The sequence below is a fragment of the Electrophorus electricus genome, chromosome 7, assembly GCF_013358815.1.
Source record: "Electrophorus electricus isolate fEleEle1 chromosome 7, fEleEle1.pri, whole genome shotgun sequence".
NCBI lineage: Eukaryota > Metazoa > Chordata > Actinopteri > Gymnotiformes > Gymnotidae > Electrophorus > Electrophorus electricus.
In genome coordinates this window covers 21,514,060-21,535,949 of record NC_049541.1, presented here as the reverse complement: position 1 = coordinate 21,535,949, position 21,890 = coordinate 21,514,060, and the positions used below count along the sequence as shown (strand labels likewise).

Genomic DNA, 21,890 nt, shown 5'->3' with positions numbered 1-21,890 from the left:
ATGTAATGTCTGTAATGTATGTATGTAACGTAATGTCTGTAATGCATGTAATGTAATGTATGTAACGTAATGTCTAATGTATGTAATGTAATATATGTAATATAATGTAGAGTGAGAAAAAAGAAACAGAAATTAACTTACTAGTGATGAACATGATAATATATTACTTTAAACACACACACACACACAAATTTTGTTTAAATAATCATTGTCAACAATGAGCAAACCACAGCAGTTAGAACACCAACCGATGATGTGTGTTAAATGAGCCTTTCTGTGAAGCTACACAAAATATTACTGTGAATATCAATGAAACACACACACAGCTCAACAAACACACACATCTCAATAAAACACACACACGCGTCAATAAAATGCACATCTCAACAAAACACACACACACACACCTCAGTAAAACACACATCTCAACAAACACACACACAACTCAACAAAACACACACACACACACACACACATCTCACCAAACACACACACACACACACATCTCACCAAACACACACACACACACACACACACACCTCACCAAACACACACACACACACACACACACACACACACACACACATTGATTCATCTAAGAGAGGGAGGTAAAAAGAGATGTTCTTTTAACTCCAACTGAAGAGTACGGAGGAGACAGCACACAACATCTGGAGACCACAGAGACAAGAAGACCACAGAGACCCACTGGGAGATGTAGAGGACAATCCTCGTCCAGCAAGCGGAAACAAACGCTGTGATTATCTGATACTCACCTGATACACTTGCCAGGAAATACAGAGACAAACTGACCCTCCATCATCTGCCATTGTGCTCCTGGCGAGTCCAGAAAATGACCTTCCAAACCTAGCTCACTGAGCCCTGGGAATGTCCCCGGACCACCAGTGCTGAACTCTGGCTGAGGGCCCCAGGAACGACTGGTCCCCAGTCCTCCAGCGCACATGCTCAGGTTGGGCGACAGGCGTGTCCTCCGAGGCCACAGTGAGGTGAAAAGGTCGTTCCACTGCCTCTCGGCCCTGACATCTCTATATAGGCTCCAGAAACAAACCGGTGTGGAAATACACTGCCCTCCCACGACTAAAAAAACACGAGCATACTACAACCACATACCATCAGCTCAAAACCTGAACCCTGTCCTGGCGTTCCGTCTTCGTTCCGACACTGAGAGCCTTGGAAAAGGCCTTGGGGTTCCAAATGTGGTGCACAGCCCCCGTTCTCCCGTTCTCCTTATCCCAGCAAACGCAGCGCGCGCTCCAACAGCTGCAGCTATCTCGCACTCCTGCTGAGAGCGGAGGGCTGTGCACAGCGGCGGTGAAAATTTGGAGTCATTATGATAATAGCACAGAGTGGAGGTAGCAGAGCTGCACTGAAGCCCTGGGCGGTGGGAGGTGGGTGGGCCGGGTGAGTGCTTCTGCCTGCACCGGAGAGCCTTAGAGGGAGACAGATTTAGCACAGTGACTCACCTACTCGACTGGGGGGGTCTAGGCTGGGGGGGACGCCAAAACATTACAGAAATTACACTGTTAATGATTATCACACACACACACACACATATAGACATACACACATTCACAAATACACAAACACATACACAAGCACGCACACATAAACACACCTGCAGATACACAAACCTGCACATATACAAACGTACATATAAAAACCTACAAAAGCATGTACAGGCACACACATCCAAACACACACTCTGAGCCAGGCAAAGATGCTCAGAGACACAGCTGCTGAGATACTGAGGAGCACAATGACAGGCACTTTCACAACCACACACTCTTTGTACCACTGGGAAATTGTGCAAGTGTTACAATTCAACAACATGACATTTTACAACTTTTTCACTTTTTTCATTTGTTCACTTGCAAGTTCATCCAGAAAGAGAGTACATTTTCATTAAATATATAGAACAACATTCATCTGTACCGCTACACTGTACGTAAATGTGTTGCTACACCCTTACCCTGCTAGTGCATGTCTGGTCTGCTCAGTAAATGACATAAATGACAGTGTGCGGTCATTGAGTCAGAGGATGTGTTTTTTAGGGTCTAATTAAGCTGCAGCAGCTACACCTGCTGGAGGTCAGCAGAAGGTCAGCAGGTTCCGCACTAGTACGGTAGGATGCTAGACCCCAGGCAGCTCCTTTGACCAGACATGTCCATAACGGGGATTATTGGCACGACTACGGGGAAGTACGCTGTACACACGGATAAAGCACGCTCCGTGTTCTCCCAACGAAAATACGAGCGGATTTGCCACACAACGCCACGCCGATACCATTCACGCACGTCGCACACGTCGGAAAAAAGTCACGTGCACGGTGAAGAGTTAAGACTTTTATACGGTAGCTACATGGACGCCCGTAGAGGGAAAATACGTTTATCATCATTCATCGGTAATGAGCACGTCTACACAACGCTACGGAAACCGCAGGCCGAGCAACAGCAAGTGTGGTGGAGTATGTTGATTTGATGGATAAGACACAGCAATAGGAATGACTGGAAATGAGAGTTCTGCAGAAACAGACCCTGGACAACAGGGTCTGTATCCAGGCAACGACTACCTGGGAAAACGGAGGGACCCGCTGGCGAGCAGTCTCATAAAGGTAAACTTCGCTGCGAACAAAAGAGCTGTTTATGTGTTCGGTGTGTAGGAGGAAACGTTAATGACAGCCTGCAATTAACTGTTGCCATTTTAAACGAAGCTGCGTGCTGGATGTTTAATATTTTCATTCTGAAACTGAACTTCAATTTACCGAACTTACATAAGCGAGTGCATCATATAACGCTTGTGATGTTATACCAGAGTCAGCACAATGCCAGAACACACTTCAGACACGCAGTACAGTATGTTTTTGAAACTATGAACTCGATGATAACGTTTACTACTTCAGATCCCGATTGACAGCACCAAAGCTTCCCTAAACATGACACAGGAGAGAAGGGCTCGCTGGGGGAAGGTGGGTGAAAGGCCGAGTTCTGTGCCTCTTCGTCTAACTCCAGACTCAGAGCAGCGGAGCAGGTGAACAGCAGCACAAGCTGCCTCTTACCCCAGCGAGCTGCACCTCCCCCCCTCCCGGGGCAGCCATCCTCAGCCTTCATCGCGCCGGCCTTTTTGTGCAGATAACATGCTGTTCTTTAACGCTCTAAAGCTCCTGGTTTGCAGAGAAATGGCCACGTTCTGCACGGTAATCTGCTCTTTTGAGACGCCCCCCAACTGTGCGAGTGCAGCGTTTATGCAGCGAGTCAGTTTATGCGGTTTGTCAATAACAATGAGAAAGTCTGAAAAAAAATCCTACAGCTCATATTCATTTTAATTTGATTTTGTTTTATTACCACATTGATGAAAGATTCTCTGTCTGTAAACAAGCAATTGGTTTACTGTACACATTTGCTGATGATAGTGAATTGGCTCTGGTTTTCATAAGAGAAACTCACAAAAGTTGATTTTATCACCTTCTTCACAATTAGTGCAAAACATTTATTTATAAACATAAGTGATAGAACAGAATCAGTTAGGACATACTAGCACTGACTGTAAAATACTTTTTACAACAGAATCCCCTGTTAAAAAATATAACCATAAACTATATAATATACCTTAAAATATAACTCTAACACTTGCTATGTAATACCAGAAAACAAAAGGTACTGGAAATATAAATAACTGTTTTTATGATGACTTTTAATCATGTGTTTACACAGAAACTGGTTGTTGAATGTTCTACTGCTCTCTTGACTAGGACAACAACAGAGATTTTACCTCCTGGGTAAATAAAAGGGAACATATATTGATAAGTCTGCTGTTCACAGTGCATTCAATGATTCTAAAAAAGTGATCTGAACCTCGAGTCAATCTGCTGACATCTTATATCCGTTCCACATATGTCAAGATCAGTGTGAACTACAGAAACAGTTTATCACTGTTTATCATAGTGTGAACTAGGGAAACAATTTCATACAGTGTGAAATAGGGAAACAGTTTCATACAGTGTGAACTAGGGAAACTGAGGTTTAAAACACTTCTCAGTTCACACTGTGGTAAACTCCCCAGTTCACACTGTGTTAACACTGTGTGAACTGTGAAAAGGGTGTGAACTGCGCAAAGAGTTTACTACAGTAGGGACTGCAGAGTTTACTACAGTGTGAACTGGAGAGTTTACTAGAATGTGAACTCTGGAAAGAGTTTGCCACAGTGATCTGTAGCCTCCTGGGTCCCTCAGCACTAAAGATGGCACTCAATAATCCTTTCCTGACCTATGAGGCACATAGCTCTTTGCTGTCCTCAGAGGGATAGGACGCTTATTGTTTCAATGATACATGGCGGTATAAAACCCAATGATAATGAGAGCATTTCATGTTTTAACCACTGTAATGACTGTGTGCATTTAATCTATTTATACAGCAGCAGTGGAAGTAAAGGGCTGAGTGCTACATTGCTTGCGATGCCAAGGGCAGGAAAATGTGCTGGTATGTAGTATACAGTGTGCAGTGTGCAGTATGTAGTATCTAGTGTTCAGTATGCAGTTTGTAGTATGCAGTGTTTAGTATGTAGTATACAGTGTTTAGTATGTAGTATACAGTGTGCAGTGTGCAGTATGTAGTATCTAGTGTTCAGTATGCAGTTTGTAGTATGCAGTGTTTAGTATGTAGTATACAGTGTTTAGTATGTAGTATACAGTGTGCAGTGTGCAGTATGTAGTATCTAGTGTTCAGTATGCAGTTTTTAGTATGCAGTGTTTAAATTGTAGTATACAGTGTTTAGTATGTAGTATACAGTATGCAGTGTGCAGTATGTAGTATCTAGTGTTCAGTATGCAGTTTGTAGTATGCAGTGTTTAGTATGTAGTATACAGTGTGCAGTGTGCAGTATGTAGTATCTAGTGTTCAGTATGCAGTTTTTAGTATGCAGTGTTTAAATTGTAGTATACAGTGTTTAGTATGTAGTATACAGTATGCAGTGTGCAGTATGTAGTATCTAGTGTTCAGTATGCAGTTTGTAGTATGCAGTGTTTAGTATGTAGTATACAGTATGCAGTGTGCAGTATGTAGTATCTAGTGTTCAGTATGCAGTTTGTAGTATGCAGTGTTTAGTATGTAGTATACAGTATGCAGTGTGCAGTATGTAGTATCTAGTGTTCAGTATGCAGTTTGTAGTATGCAGTGTTTAGTATGTAGTATACAGTGTTTAGTATGTAGTATACAGTGTGCAGTGTGCAGTATGTAGTATCTAGTGTTCAGTATGCAGTTTGTAGTATGCAGTGTTTAGTATGTAGTATACAGTGTTTAGTATGTAGTATACAGTGTGCAGTGTGCAGTATGTAGTATCTAGTGTTCAGTATGCAGTTTGTAGTATGCAGTGTTTAGTATGTAGTATACAGTGTTTAGTATGTAGTATACAGTGTGCAGTGTGCAGTATGTAGTATCTAGTGTTCAGTATGCAGTTTGTAGTATGCAGTGTTTAGTATGTAGTATACAGTGTTTAGTATGTAGTATACAGTGTGCAGTGTGCAGTATGTAGTATCTAGTGTTCAGTATGCAGTTTGTAGTATGCAGTGTTTAGTATGTAGTATACAGTGTTTAGTATGTAGTATACAGTGTGCAGTGTGCAGTATGTAGTATCTAGTGTTCAGTATGCAGTTTTTAGTATGCAGTGTTTAAATTGTAGTATACAGTGTTTAGTATGTAGTATACAGTATGCAGTGTGCAGTATGTAGTATCTAGTGTTCAGTATGCAGTTTGTAGTATGCAGTGTTTAGTATGTAGTATACAGTATGCAGTGTGCAGTATGTAGTATCTAGTGTTCAGCATGCAGTTTGTAGTATGCAATGTTTAAATCGTAGTATGCAGTGTTTAGTATGTAGCATGCAGTGTGCACTTTGCTAACTTGCTAGTTTGCGAAAGGCCTGTTAAAGGAACGCAATGGCGTTCAGAGTCATCGTGTGTGGCTAAGACAGGAAGTCTGATGTGTGGGTGTACTTTGGTTTGGTGCTTGTTTGTTTTGCTTGTCTGAGCAGATGCTGATTGTCTTTGAGGACCAACTCTGCAGACCTCGCACAAGAAACATTTCTGCGAAGGAATAAAGCTGTTCCAGTTTGTTCAGCCATCTACGTGAGCACTGTGCTTTACCACACTGTAAGGCAACCACACAAGCTAACTTTGCTATACTCATTTGCATATGTCACAATGTCATGATCTGTCTCACACTTAAAGCGTCTGGCAGATGCTCTCATCCAGAGTCACTTACATGTCTATCAGTATGACCGGCTGTGAGCTCATTGGGAAATGACCCCATGACCTTGGTGTCGATGGCACTTTTCTCTACATCCTCTACCAGGTTTTGTTTTGCTTCAGCTGTATATGTTTCTAAAGCAAGCTTCCAATGTTTGGGTTATGCCTGCGTTAAATTCCATAGTAAAGGCAAGGTTTAACAAGGTTTCAGCCTTATTTTCTCAGGGTCGGTCCAATATGATGAAGGCCCTAAATTTAAGGGCCCTATATGTGTCCATCTAGAAGGATAGAGAGAGAGAAAGAAAAAGAGAGAGATGTCAGCAGAAATGCCCAGCTCCAGGAAAGTAGACAGGCCTTTGGTTGATGTGATTTGGGTTGTTTAAGATTTGCTTCACTGATGCATTGCTTGACACATCAGTTTATCAAAATTCGACTTTGGGACAAATGACAGCATGTTATCACTGTGATAGAGACATGGTTCACAGCTCATTGTGCTCCTCAGGGCTGTTGAAAACACATGCATTTTCTCACAGTGAAAGCCACTGCTCCCTGGTGGAGAATGGGACTCTAGCAGTGGCTCAGAGGATACAGACTGAGAAGCAAGCAAAGGACCTGCAGAGTTTAACCTGAAAAGATTTGCTTAAAAAGAACTATAGCTGTAGACCATGCCCACATAGACCACACCTTTGAACTATAGCTGTAGACCACACCCACATAGACCACACCTTTGGACTATAGCTGTAGACCACACCCACATAGACCACAACTTTGTACTATATCTATAGACCACACCCACACAGACCACACCTTTGAACTGTAGTCATAGACCACACCCACATAGACCTCACCTTTGGACTATAGCCGTAGACCACACCCACATAGACCACACCTTTGAATTATAGCCGTAGACCACACCCAAATAGACCACACCTTTGGACTATAGCTGTAGACCACACCCACATAGACCACACCTTTGGACTATAGCTGTAGACCACACCCACATAGACCACACCTTTGCATTTAAGGTGTTCAGGAAAGCAGATGTTTTCTGGGTAACATTTACTAAAATGTGAGACACATCTAAACTGCGCTTTACTTTAAGGGAAAAGAAACATAACAGTCAGAAAAGACAGAAAGAGTTAAAAACAGAAAGACAAAGTGTGTGTGTGCGCTTGTGTGTATGCACGTGTGTGTGCACACACATGTGTCTGTGTGTGTCAGAGAGCAAGACTGAGTCAGAAAACACTGGCCATGCTGACCATGTGCCCAACCACTGCCCCTCCCCCTCTCTAATGTAACACTGAGGGAGAATCCATTACTGCAACAGGAAATACACTCAGGGAAACACACACACACACACACACACACACACACACACACACACACACACACACTGAGAAGTTCTCATTGTGCCTCCTCAGCTTCTGCCAGGCTACCAGGTTTCAGCACAGGCAGGAGACGCTGCATCTGGCTGCCATCAACACTACACTCACAAAAATAAATACAAAAATCATACTCAAACACACAAGCGCATACTCAGTCACGCACACACACATACACACACACACACACACACACACACACACACACACAACGTACTCCCCAACATGTCCATCACATTCGGCAGTCGCCCTCACATCTGCCTGTTGGCCTCTGTCTCTTGACCGCTGTGCCTTGACCTCTGTACCTTGACCTCTGGAGTTTGAACTTTGTGTACCTCTGGTTGTTTACATCTGTACATTGACCTCTCTGTGTTGACCTCTGCGTATTTACCTCTGGTTGTTTACATCTGTATATTGACCTCTCTACGTTGACCTCTGTGTGTATAACACCATTCATGTGAACTCCGGGTAGGACTCTTAAGTTCACTGTCTGGTAGCAGGTAGAGAAGAACAGGTTCCAATTTTGAGTTTTGGTTCCTCATTTTCAGAAAGTTTTCCTTTCCTGATAACATCCACTCACTTGTCACTCATCCTGATCTCTATGAAGCAGATGAATATTTCTCATATAAAGTATGTCAAAAATTCAACTGGATGTCATTAAAAAAGGCATCAGGCCAAAAGAAGACATTATCTTAACGAGGTTACATTTTTAACACTTTAACACTGGAGCATTACAACGTTCAAACATTTTTCGAAATTTCATTATTTAATCGAAAAAGAGGAAGTGTGACATTCTCGTGATAATAAAATAATATTAACACACTAGATCCCACAGTGTTAACACAGTAATATTGCTCTTGGTTGTACTGCGCTTAATCCTATACTGTTAACAAAAATATATTAAGACATTAATATTAATATAATATTAATAACATATTAATTAATATTAATATATTAGATAGTACTCAGCACATGGTGCGTGATTTTTGATATTTTGAATATGAATACGATTATAATGGTTGCATTGCATTATGGGATCAGGTTTCCCTTCATAGCAAAAAGCTGAGACAGACCTGTGATGCTGGTCTCTCCTTAAGTGCTTCCCAGGCCTGGTGTGTAGGTGGCGTGGAGCACCAGAGCTGGTCCTCCCTCATGAGTAGAAGCCACACATGCGCACACACACACACACACACACACACACACACACACACACACACACACACACACACACACACACGAGCAGAAGGGCAACAGCTCTGCCTTCAGAATAACTGTACTTAATATCCTCAGTCACCCTGGCCCACAGGCTACCTCTACACTGACACACACACACACACACACACACACACCCATGTCTCACACACATACACACACCCCTGGCCCCAATTTGTTATACTGATGAGAAAAGCTGCAGGTCCATGTCACTCTCACTGTTTCCATGGTGATGGACAGAGGAACAGGGTACAGAAGTTGAACAGGGGTCCCTCTTCCATGGCCAATCAGCTATTAGAGCCATTGGCAAGACTCCTGCTACCATGCAGAGCATGTTACATCTCCTCTCTCCCCTCCTCTCCTCTCCTTTTTCCCCTGTACACCTTTCTGCAATATTTGTTATCTCTGTTTCCAACATCTTCACATACACTGCGTACGAGCGTGTTATGATTTAGGTAAATAAATACCCTACAGTTCTGTTCATGGCTGATGATGACAAACAGGTGCAGCCCCCAGGAAGGATGACAGAACCTGACCAAGATCCTCCACACATCCATCAAACAGCCAAACAATGCAGATTACCACCTGGCAGCACAGAGGAGTTTCACACTGTCCAGAGTGGTACATCCCAGAGCTGTACATGTCAGAGTGGTATGACCCAGAGCAGTACGTGTCATGCGCACACACACGAGACACACATACACACACACAAACACACGCGCACACACACACACACGCACATACACACACGCACACACAAACACACACGCACGCACACAAACGCACGCACGCACACAAACACGCACACACAAACGCGCGCGTACACATACACACACACACACACACACACACACACAAACTGACTCGAAACGGACGTATGCCATCTGTGTGGTTACGCAACCACTCGGTAAACTGAGGACATGGCAGGTGACAACCACCTGCCTCTTTCTTTCTCTCGCTCTCTCTGTCCCTCTCTCTCTACTTCTTTTCCTATATTCGCACCTGTCCTGCTTCACCCCTTCCATAATGATTTCTCCATTTGGTATCTGTTCATCTTTTTTTTAATTTCCTTCTTTAAGACATCTCTTCCTTCTCCTTCAGAAGCCGCTGAACCCGACTGATCCCTGACTAATGTTAATACATTCAACTGTGAAAACAAAATCCAATAATTATTCATCAACCGTTCAAAAGGAAGCTCTTCTGCAAAGACTCGATGTGCATTGGGGGGGGAGGAGATGGAGAGATCCCCTACGTAAAGCCACACATAAACACATACACACACACACACACCATATGCATTTACCCACGCCCATGAGAGTGATGTGCACATACGCACTCACAGTCAGCAAAAAACCTTCCTTGTCACGGGGGAATTTAGATAATATACTCCATGAGATGATTTATAGAAGATTAGAGAATATACTCCAGGAATTTATTTACAAATTAGAGAATAAACTCCAGGAGTTTATTTACAGATTAGAGAATATACTCAGGAGATGATTTATAGAAGAGTCATCCTATGCAAGCATCCAGAGAGAAACTATCTAACCCATTGTATTAACAGACTGAAAATGTGATATGTGGTATAAATATGATGGCATTCCCGTCATCTCTGGAACTACAGGGACTGAGTTGGTTTGGTATACACATACACGTTCACATACAGAACTGGCAGTTTCCATAATATCATTAAAGTGTGCATCCTACTTACAGCAAGTAGGAAAACACACTGTGTGTGTTTTCCCATCCAGTACTCAGGCCAGACTGGCCTAAAAGTGACCCAAAAGTAAGAGAATATAAAGAAAAATATAAAAACTCATCAACAAACCAATTCTTCACCTATTTGTACTTATTCATAAAACCGCTGACACAATACTTTAAAATATTGATGGGACTCTTAACTCTTCGAGGTTCATACTTTGTTTTATCCATATTTCTAAAACGCAGATATCTTTAGTGTGGTGAATTCCATGCATATGTTAAGAGCCCAGTAGAGTTCACACCCACCTACACAACAGACAAAGCTTTCAGTGAGAGCCTGGAGATCTGACTGGGCCAGCTCTGTGTCCTGGAGGCTCCCAGAGGTCCAGATGTCCCAGGAGCTAGCAGGGGGCGGCAGGGGCCTCTTCTAGAGGCCAGTGCCTGAGGGCTGAAGGCTGTTGAGACTTCAGCAGCAGAAACAGACTAATGTCTCAGCTAGCAGGACAACGGGGAGATCGTGGAGATCACAAGTGAGTACACACACCACCTTCGCTTAGAAACAAACATGCAAACATAAAGACTAACGAAAACTACATGCTCCCTTACACGGCAATCAGACGTCAGTAAGCTGTGTTTCTCATGTCAGGTGCATTCTTATATTTCACTCATTTGTAGTTGAAATATTTTTGTGAAATATTTGATACCGAAACCAAACTACAACCATGAACAACAAAGCAGTGAACAATATACAAAATCTCCATTCTGACAAAACTGATCACTGGAGCTCTGAGACACAAACAACAGTTGGTTAAGCAAAGACATGCCAGTGACTACACAAGACACTAGCTACTGACTAGCAGTTGGTATAGTGTAATGGGTGACAATACTGCCCCCCAGTGGGGAATAGGGTTCATTCACCTGTCTAGTTAAATGCATGATAGCGTACCAGTAAAAGTCCTTGGGCGTGACTGGTAACGAACGCTGCCTTCACCCACCTCTGTGACATGACTGAACTTGCATCTGTCAAATGCATGAATGTAATGAACCGCCCGTGGTCAGTGTGGAAACTCATTGCAGAGGTTTCTGCCGCATTTCAACAAAAGGTCTCAGAATCTAAACTCCGGAATTAGTGTGATGTCCTACAACACACAAGTGTTTGTGGATCTCAGCACTCCTTTGTCATCTATCGTGCAGTCCCAGCTCGCAGAAACAGCCACACCCCTCTCTGGTCAGTCCAGCTCTGATTTCTGGACAAACGCTGGGGTGTATCCACGGCTACGAGCCCTTCTGTCTCCGCTCCATGTCTCGACAGACCAAGCCCAGTCAGGCCAGCTCTTCTCGGCTGTCAGAGCCACTGCTCCGTTCACACATTGGTCACTATCCTTGGGTGATGTTTTTCAGCTGGTTTCTGTCAGACCCACCAGCACACCAGGAAAACTTCACTGTTATTTGGTGGGTTTTCTATTTCAGCCGCTGCTATGTAGGTGCACTCTTTTTCCTCACACTGCGCCAGTCACTGGTAACTCGCACTGTGCAACACTCACACTGTAAACAAATCATTTGATTCACCTCTCTCTCTCTCTCTCTCTCTCTCTCTCTCTCTCTCTCTCTCTCTCTCTCTCTCTCTCTCTCTCTCTCTCTCTCTCTCTCTCTCTCTCTCTCTCTCTCTCTCTCTCTCTGGGCCATTTTAAGAAAACGGCTGGTGAGTGTTTATGTGGGCAAATGCCCTGGTACTTTTTCATATGTTAGCTGGCACACACCTTCATGACAAAACAAACTTCGGATTTGGTATTTGGACATGAAGTGATTTTGATTGAACCGAGAAGTCAGATGGTCTGTCTGTGCTGCCGACTCTGGTGTCAGACGGCAAATTTGACAAAAATGTAACAAAAAAACGTTATGTGTATTTGCTGTGGCTCTTACTAAAGTCAAGTTCATTTTGAATAAGAAAGGATCCAAAAATCTGCTTTGAGATCTATAGAGAGAATACCTGGCGATGCTTTACAGTAATGGCTTCTACATTTTCAATTAATATTTTAAATAAATGTATACCTCTGTATACAAAGTAGTAACCTGAAGCCTAACATAAGAAGCAAACTTTTGCTTGTTTCAAAACCTCAAACTTCCACATAGCCCCTAATAGCAACTCACAAGTTGGCCTCTGCCCTGCCTACTGAGACCCAGACGTCACTCACCATGGTGACGATGTGACGCGCTGACACAGGTGTGTCCTCCACATGCACCTCTTGGTCTTCCGCCCTGGCGAGCAGGCTGAGTCCTGAGTGGTCCTGCACAACCTGCTGAAAATGCGGCTCCAGGAGTGTGGAGGGCATCACCTTGGCAACTCGAGCATGGGACTGGGCATGAGCAGATGCACTGGTGAGTTTCAGCGCCTGCTCCTGTTCCCGGAGGCCCGCGCGTCGATACCGTGGAGTGACTGGCACCTGGCGACCGTAATGCCGTGCCGGATACACCCTACCATCCCCCGAGAAGCCCCCTGAAAGAACAACATAAGCACAACACTGAGGAAATAAATCACAACTAAACGTAAACACTAAAAACAAATAAGTAAATATGAATACTTTTATTATTATTATTATTATTATTATTAATAGTTGCATTTTTATTGCGCCTTTCTCAAACTCAAGGTTGCTTTACAAATATTGCTTTTTTTTCTTTTTCTGTATGAGAATGTGTAACTATAGTTTAACTATGAGAAATTCTATTTGGCTGATTTTGAAACAACAAAAAGATTAATTTTCCACTTCATTTCTATAACACTTAAGTAAGGGGGTTTTATGCAATTTTTAGACTTATGTCTAATACTGTACTGTGAAATCTCGAAATACAAGATTTGAGGCTGTTACCCCCAGGTGTCTAATATGACCGGATTCAAACAATAAACAATCATTCTGACATCATGAAGTCAGTGCACTGTGTCTTTAAATCAACTTAAATCACTGCACTGTGGCTTTAAATCAGTCTAAATCTCTGTACCATGGCTTTAAATCAGCCTAAATCACTGCTCAGTCTTTAAAGCAGTTTAAGGAAATTTTAAATACCCCAAATGCAAGAACAAAAGGTTATTAGTTGACAGCCAAGTCATTTATGAGTATGTTTATCCAGACAGCAGTTCACACGTTTCGTGCGCGGCGACCGTGCTGCTTTTCGGCGAAACCAGTCCGAGAGACTGGAGGTGCAGACACAAGACATCGGACAGAACTGCACGATAATGCCAGACGACATGTATTCCCACATAGTCTTCATATTGTACATTTCAACCACATTTCCTTTGTCGCACGCAGAATACCTTGAGCTTGCTTATTTGAGGTTACGTGATGACAGCAAAAGATTAAGCAAAGAAGTAGTGGCTATAGTGTTGTCAAAGGAAACGGTACTGAGGATGGAGGGATGCAACATAACAGCCATTATCCCGATGTGCATTTCCAGCCCATGTTCTCGAGACGCATGCTGCTCCTCTACCCATTCACCCCGCGCGCTATGAGCAGCTAAATGTCTGCCTTCTCTGACTGTGAAATGTCGACAGAAGGAAACCCCCAAAACTGACAATGAGATATGAAACGTATGATAAATTCAAAAGAACGAGATATGAAACGTGCACTCACCTGCAATCTCCACTCTAACCAGTAAAAACACGAGGACGCAAACGATGCTTCGTCCGTACATGTTTCCGTGAACTCACTCTATCATCGATTTGCACATTGGATAGTCTACAGGGCGAATGTAGAAAAAACCCTTATCGCGATTCCCTCTGCCCCGCCATGGGATTTCACTGTATGTAAGAATGTCTGCAGATTTTAGGCTAATAAACCCTATTTTATATGGTAAATAGTCTGCCATCCATTATTGTTTTTCAGAGCTTTCGGGATGATTTGTAGAGCTTCAAAAGAAGGGCGAGGAATCGGTGAGATCCAGCACGCGCAGTTCAGGCTTTTGTGTGTGTGTGTGTGTGTGTGTGTGTGTGTGTGTGTGTGTGTGTGTGTGTGTGTGTGTGTGTGTGTGTGTGTGTGTGTGTGTGTGTGTGTGTGTGTGTGTGTGTGTGTGTTTGGAGGGGGGAGGAAGGGAGGTTGTCTGCACAAGCATGCATAAGACTGGCGCGAGCCACTGTACACCTTTCTAAACCCAAACCATTTTTATCGGTACCATCATTAGTTTATCTGAAAACGGTATAAATTAGAGTCTTGGTTTTAAAAAAGAACAATTTTAAATATACTAAGTAAAGAAAGGCTGGTGACCTTAATAGGTCAGCAGTATAGCAGACTGCGTAAACAATGTAGCTACTGAACAAATGACAGTAAAGGCGAGCTTTCACCAGCATTAAAACAGCCCATGGATCTTTGCCTAGTTATCAACTGATAAAGAAGACCGACTGAAGACTGATCAGAAGAGCATCCATCGATCTATCCATCCATGCACTGTTGTAAAATATTACTAAAACAGAACTGTTTCCTTGTCAAAACCCCACTGAATCAAGGCACGTGAGCTTGCAGGGTGTTTCCTAAAATCTGCACTGTGCAAATTTGGGGATTGGCGAGCTCTCTGGTGGAAATATGTAAGTGCACAAAACGTTGAAAGAGAATTCGTGCAGCTCCGTGATAGAAATGTGGCCTGAGAGAGCGACTGCTGTCAGCTGAAGGCTGTGTGCACTTTGGCCACTGCTCTGCAGAAAGCTGTGCCAGATCACATGCCTTTGGATGCTTGGAGACCTGCGTTTTGGCTGGTTTGTGAGACCTACTTTTGAGACAAAAATTTATCTCCTATGTGGTGCTGTTCATACGAATTCTCTCTAAAAATACTCTTTTTGTTTTGAAAATGAGGATTCGAGAAATGCACCAAAGCGACCGAGGAAAACTGTAATACCTGAAGACATCAGACTTCTGAAATACGCCAGTCAGACCCACCAGCTCAGACTTCTGAATGAATGTTTCAGGCTTCACAGGGCAACTCGCAGCAGTACCAGGACACTGTGTTTAGCAGACACGTTTTCCTCTTGACTCAGTAAAGTGACTTACATTTATGGCGTTTGGCTTCTCTCTGTTTGAAGCTTTAAACTGGTGCCTAGCTCAGTGGAGGACTGAGCCCAGTTAAAATCGGACTGGTACCAGAAGTGTCCTGCCCCGTCATTTGTCGCTTCTGTGCGCTGTCACTTTAACTCTCTCTATGTGACCATTTTACATGTCTACATAGATCAGATCACAGCACGGTTGTCGTTTTGGATTTATATGCATGCCTGTGGTGATTTTGTCAGACAGGGTGTGCCTCGGAAGTGACAGCTGTTCACATGTAGTGTTAGTGAGCCGCACTATAAATGTGTAAATAATCACAGCGTAACTGGACATTTGTCTGCATTACAGTACAGAATATGTGAGCACAGAGAGTCGTGTGAGTGTGAGAAATATTTTTTTTTCCATTTCTAAATATAGAAAAATAAAATAAAGTTCAATTTTTCGTTTCAGTATTTTAGGATTAGAAACAGAAGGCCAGTTAAAGGTTCCATGGCCTGAGGAGAGAAGCACCCCGATGTAAAACCAGCTTTCCAGAATGAACGGGGGTGAATCGAGCTAAACCGAAAAGTTAAAAATAATTTCTCAGCACTTGGTTGGGATCTTCCTTTAATTTTGGAAAGTATAAGAATGTATTACACTAAAAATACCCAAGAAATCATACCTGCATTTTATTTCTACAGAAAACAAGTTCTGGGCAGTAGGACTCAAGCTTTTCTGGAGTACCAGAAATGCTACTGTCCTACTGCCCAATATACAGATAAGATTTCTTTGCTATTGTTAGTGCTTGTGCACACACTGGCTGCAAGAATAAAACATTGTTATTATAAAATCACTCTGTTAATCTAGAATGAGGATGACTGTGGTTTCCTCAGGTATGCCCATGTCCCCTTAATCTAATGTTTCAGAACTCTGTGTTCTGTCTGCGGAACTCATTGTCCTCTCTGACCTCATGTTGTCCTTAATTTCATAAGAGAAGATTCCCCTTACATTAGTAGAAATAACTGCAACTTGTAGCAGCTGGCTAAGAACTTGTAAAAAGCAAGGGCTTCGTGTGAGTAAAGATTCACATATTCCTGCTGCATCGTAAACATATTCACATAATTACTGTGACCGAAATGGATCCCAATTCCTACATTAGCATTGTTCTTTTCTGTGTGTTTCACTTTATGTGGATTCATATTGATATTTGAATATTGGAAGTTCTTTTAAAATTAAAATAACACTTACATGTATGGATGATTTGATTTTTAGAAAATGTATAGTAAATCAGGATTAAATGCTGATAATAATAAATCATATTTCTAACATGCTCTTCTAATATTCAAAGAACAAATTACACACCACAGAATTATTCATAACAAGGGTTAAATATTTCTTATTGTCATCGGATGGGATCGTCTAGTTAAAGTGTTTAATCTGGGCCATATGTGTCACAGTAAAGGTCCAGGTCTGGCCGTAGGGTTTAAAGTTGGCTGTGATTCAGCAATTACAGTCGTGGCCAGAGTTTTGAGACTAGCACAAATTTTGGTTTTCAAAGAGTTTGCTGCTACAGTTTTTATGGTGGCAATATGCATCATTGCATTGCATCGAAAGGGCTTCACAGGCAAGGACACTGCTGCATTTAAGACAGCACCTAAATCAGCCAATTATCCAATCATCGAGAACTTTACAGAGAGGTTCAACTGCAGTGAAGAAGGAACGGCAGAAGGCAGGTGTGAGGGCATCTGCACGCACAGTTAGGCAAAGGACGGCTCAGTGACAGGAAGGGCCGTGAAAAGCCACCAAGAAAAACATCGAGGACAGACTGACGTTCTGTATGGGGATTGGACTGGAGAGGAAGCCCACGTCAGAGAAGAAAAGGGTTCTGTGCCAACTGTGAGGCAGCCTGAGACCATTCATGTGTGGGGTTGCTTCTCATCCAAGGGAGTGGATTTGCTCAGAATTTTGCCTGTGAACACTGTCATGAATAAGGAATGGTATCAGACAGAGCACCAAGTCACAAGGCAAAAAGTGAGAACCAAGTGGCTCGGTGAACATCGAAATTTTGGTTCCATGGCCAGGAAACTCCCCAGATCTCAATCCCATTGAGAACCTGTGGTCTCTCCTCAAAAAGAGGGTGGACAAACAAAAACACAGAAACTATAATCAAACACTGATTAGGCAGGAATGGGTTGCCATCCGTCAAGATTTTGCCCAGATGTTGATATCCAGCATAGCAAGATGAATTGCAGAAATCTTAAAAAGAAGGATCAACATTGTAAATATTAAGTATTTGCTTAAACTGGGTGTATTTGTCAATAAAAAAAAGTTAAAAAACTTATGAAATGCTTATAATTTTACTTCACTATACCATATAAAACATCCGACAAAAGCATCTAAAAACAACTGAGGCAGTAAACTTTGTTAAAAACAAAATTTGTCATTCTCATAACTTTTGTCTGTACATGGTACTCGCTAACCCACATTTACAGTTCAGACGAAAAATATTTTCAGAATTATATTGCACAAGACTGCGACGTTTACTGAAAATGATCATATTCTGCGATCCCCACCGTTTCGTATTACCGTAAAGTTCATCCCGATTTGGTCAAGTTCCGCGCTTTTCCTGCGCTCTGCGCCTGCGCCCGGCCCCACCCCTTCGCGGCATATGAAATGCGCAAACAAGCGGCATAACTCACTTCCTACTTTCTTTTCGTTGCTTTTCTTCGGTTTTCCCAAGGAAGCAATACGTGGAAAATGGCAAAAATCAACCCGTGTTTCAAGAAAACTTTTGTTGTCTTCAATGTCCTTTTTGCTGTGAGTTTATTGTGTTATTAAAATATTACGTTTGCACTGAAGCAATGTATAATTTACTGTAAATTATCCATCGTTCAGATGAGAGTTGCACTGGAATGGCTTTGATAGTTAAGTTCTCTTGTCTTGCAATACTCCCGGTTCCCTTCGCTCTAGGTGTTTGGCTTGGTTATCTTGGCAGTGGCTGGCCTGGTTCATCTCTTCTTGGAAGAGGTAGGAGCGCCGAGATCTCGGGCCTGTCCTAAGAATGACAGTTTTGTTGTAGTTTTATTGACTCTCCACTTCAGCTGGAGCGGATAATCTTAACGGAAATGTGGGCTCGCGTGTGTGCGCGTAATTGCAAAGCCCCAGTCTCGCTCCGACTGTCCGGGCGCGCGCTGTCTGCGAGCAGGGCAGTGGTGTCTCAGTGGTTAAGGTGCTTGACTAGTAATCAGAAGGTTGCTGGTTCAAAGTCCTACCACTGCCGGGCCCCTGAGCAAGACCCTTAACCCTCAAGTTATGTTCACTCATAATTGTAAGTCGCTTTGGGTAAAAGTGTCAAGTGAATGCGGTTTTCTTTGCCAGTTTGATGAGAAGTGGAGCGTAGTGCTCAGCCTGTATGTGACAGGAGGGGTCACCTTCATCATCGCTACGCTGGGCGCTTATGGCGCTCACACGGAGAATAAAGGTCTTCTGATCGCAGTAAGTGTGTGACTGGTGCGCCTGGCTGAGCTTAAGGAAACTGACTGTGCTAAATGGTGCCATTTGCCATTGCTCAAAACACCACTGGTTTCTCACCTCGGGTTGTATTCTTTTGCAGTTTTTCACTTTGATGTGTACTGGAACTGTCATTCTCTTCCGGGTAGCGGTTCCAGTAGCCATCTTCCGCTCGGAGGTAACCTTTTTCTGACTCAATATTAAAAAAAATGTGTGTGTCTCTGTTTTGCTTCCCTTTTCTCACTTTCTCTCCTTCTGCCTTTTTCCCTCAGATGATCTTAACTATGAAGACCGAAATGAACCACTTGGTGCCACTGGACCGCACCAGGCCAAATGTTCAGCACATGCTTGTCATGTTTCAGAAGACGGTACATCAGGATGCCTTTCCTTCTGTTACTGACGGAGTTTAACCACAGTTAAATCCAAGTAACCAACTTTTTGATCTGCGTTTTCTCCAGTTCCAGTGCTGTGGATTCTTTAATGGCTACCAGGACTGGGGAGAGGAAGTTCCTGACTCATGCGACTGTGTTTCCACATATGTCCACCCCGATGAGTGTCAGCAGATGACCTCTGTCTCTGCATACAAGAGGGTGTGTGTTAATTCAGTTACTTAAACCTTTAGTCCACGGTGAAAACTAAAGCCATCAACAACTTGAAAAAGATCACTTATTTCACAAGATACTGTATGATTAATATATATGAGAAAATCACACCAGTGATATAATTTACCACCTGTAAGCAGAAGAAAGTGCGGAGTGTGTGCAGCTGTTAATGCCAACTGTACTTCAACGCATCTCACAAGCTTTAAAAAATAGTAAGATAATCTGAGTATTCGTTGTTTACTCACAATGTTCATTATGTTTGCCACAGATATTTCAACTCTCGAACAAAAGCAGGATGGTCTACAAAGAGGTGAAAGACCTGTTGATCTCCTGCATTCCTCTTGTGTGTTGTTTGCCGTCTGTGTGGGTGCAGTGTAGCCAGCGTGTTGACTGTGCTTTCCCTACTTGTAGCCATGTGGCCCCGTGCTGATGCAATACTTGGACAAGATCTATAGTAGCATCCTGGGAGTGCTGTTTGGCCTGGCGGCTTTGGCTGTAAGTATCGTGTGTTTTTAAGGGGCATTATGGCTTATGAATACAGATGGCAGCACCCGCTTTGGAAATTGGAACAAGGAAGAAATGAACTAAAGGCAGATAAAGCCATCTGCCATTTTGTTCACTAAACATATGCTATTATAATTTGATTACTAAATTTATAATATTGACGAGACATTTAAGTATAAATTCAGTTAAAAAAAAAAATTTTAATTATTTCAAATTACCTAGAATTGTTGTTATTTGAACATTTACAATATAGATTATCCACTGAACATAGTTATAGTCTACTTAGCCAGACCTCCTCCTCCATGATGCCAGTGACTGTTTCACTTCCTCAACACTGTGAAATGAGGAAACGCTCTTGTGAGACTCACTTGTCTCCTGCAGTGCAGTGGTGTTATCAAACCAAAACTTTTAGATCAGAGTCATTTACACTAAAGAGTTTAGGCAGAGAACTAGAAAGCAAAGGGCATAAGTTCTCATGAAGGAGATGGGAGCATATCAAAATGATTAGGTCTGGGAGGTGGGGTCTGAAAGTGTGTGTGATGAATTCAAACGCTGAGCCTCTCTCTCTCTCTCCAGTTGTTGGGAACGGTGATGTCACTTGCGATGATCATCCGTGTTAGCGCTACTGGACACAGCCCTCTGCCCACCTTTGGCGTCAGCTACATACCACCAAAATACTCAGTGCTCGAGAAGAATATCAAGTAGATCCAGAGAAGCACTGTGCGCTTGAACTTGGAGGGAGTCTAAAGAATCCCAGTGTGCAGCATGAAGCGTGCAGGATGGTTCTCCAGATGTGGCTTGGGTGTATTGTGATGGGGCATTTGGTCTCGCTCCAGAGCGCATTTCTGCCCACTAAAAGGGACGGATCTGCTTGTAACTGCTTTTGATGCATTTTCATTTATATTCTTAAACTTGATCAAGCATTATTGTAGATCAGGTGTTTTTTATGTGTGTTGGAAAGTAATAAATTGCACTTTTTCTAGTTTTTGCTTCTTTCTACCTGTGAGTGACCTGTGAGGGTTAGGGTTAGTGTTATAGGGTCAGTTATAGGGTCAGGGTTTATCTTATGATAAACTCAGATTAATCATGGTCACAGTGTAAACAACACAAGATAATATAAGAATGTATTTTGGGGCACAAACGTTTGTAATTGTAAGATGGCATGTATAAAGTTGAGCAATTAATGCAATAAATTCTACTATAAACCTTACCATGCACTTATAGTCTCAGTGTATTTAACTACCGGTACTGTGAATTTGAATATTTTTCACTTATACAGCGACTACTCAAACTCAAGGATGCTGTCAGCTTTACAATCAAATCACACACAAATGAAAAGAAGCAGCCAATTTACACACAGTGTACCCTGAATCAGAGACCACAGAGTGCTGGGGGACGGCACTGGGTGCAGGGGAAGAGAGGAGGTTTAGACGAGGACAGTGTACCAATCATTGGTGGATATGGACACACGCACAGAGAGCACCAACCACCGCTGGATATGGACACACGCACAGAGCACCAACCATCGCTGGACACGGACACACACACACACACCACCAACCATCGCTGGACATACACACACACACACACACACACACACACAGAGCACCAACCATCCCTGGACACGGGACACACACACATACACAAGCAGAGAGCACCAACCATCACTGGACACGGACACACACACACAGAGCACCAACCATCGCTGGACATGGACAC

At 42.9% G+C, this 21,890-nt stretch overlaps 2 protein-coding genes across 4 annotated transcripts in view; one reads left to right on the top strand and one right to left on the bottom strand.

Annotated features, from left to right (window-relative positions):
• Nucleotides 1-14,508, bottom strand: part of ptprr (protein tyrosine phosphatase receptor type R) — a 39,239-nt gene extending 24,731 nt beyond the window's left edge. For all 3 annotated transcript variants that reach the window (XM_027007503.2, XM_027007504.2, XM_027007505.2), the window contains exons 1-2: nt 14,176-14,508; nt 12,745-13,046 (exon numbers count right to left, since the gene is read on the bottom strand). In XM_027007503.2, the coding sequence (XP_026863304.2) occupies nt 12,745-13,046; nt 14,176-14,236 (363 nt within the window). In that variant the 5' untranslated portion in view covers nt 14,237-14,508. The remainder of the gene's footprint in view (nt 1-12,744; nt 13,047-14,175) is intronic.
• Nucleotides 14,509-18,217: 3,709 nt separating this feature from the next.
• On the top strand, nt 18,218-21,381 carry LOC113575787 (tetraspanin-8). Its single transcript, XM_027007495.2, has 9 exons — nt 18,218-18,372; nt 18,526-18,582; nt 18,934-19,050; nt 19,169-19,243; nt 19,338-19,433; nt 19,524-19,655; nt 19,936-19,977; nt 20,079-20,162; nt 20,748-21,381. Exons 1-9 carry the CDS (start codon nt 18,313-18,315, stop codon nt 20,874-20,876), a joined length of 792 nt encoding a protein of 263 aa, XP_026863296.2. The 5' UTR covers nt 18,218-18,312; the 3' UTR covers nt 20,877-21,381.
• The last annotated feature ends 509 nt before the right edge of the window (nt 21,382-21,890 follow it).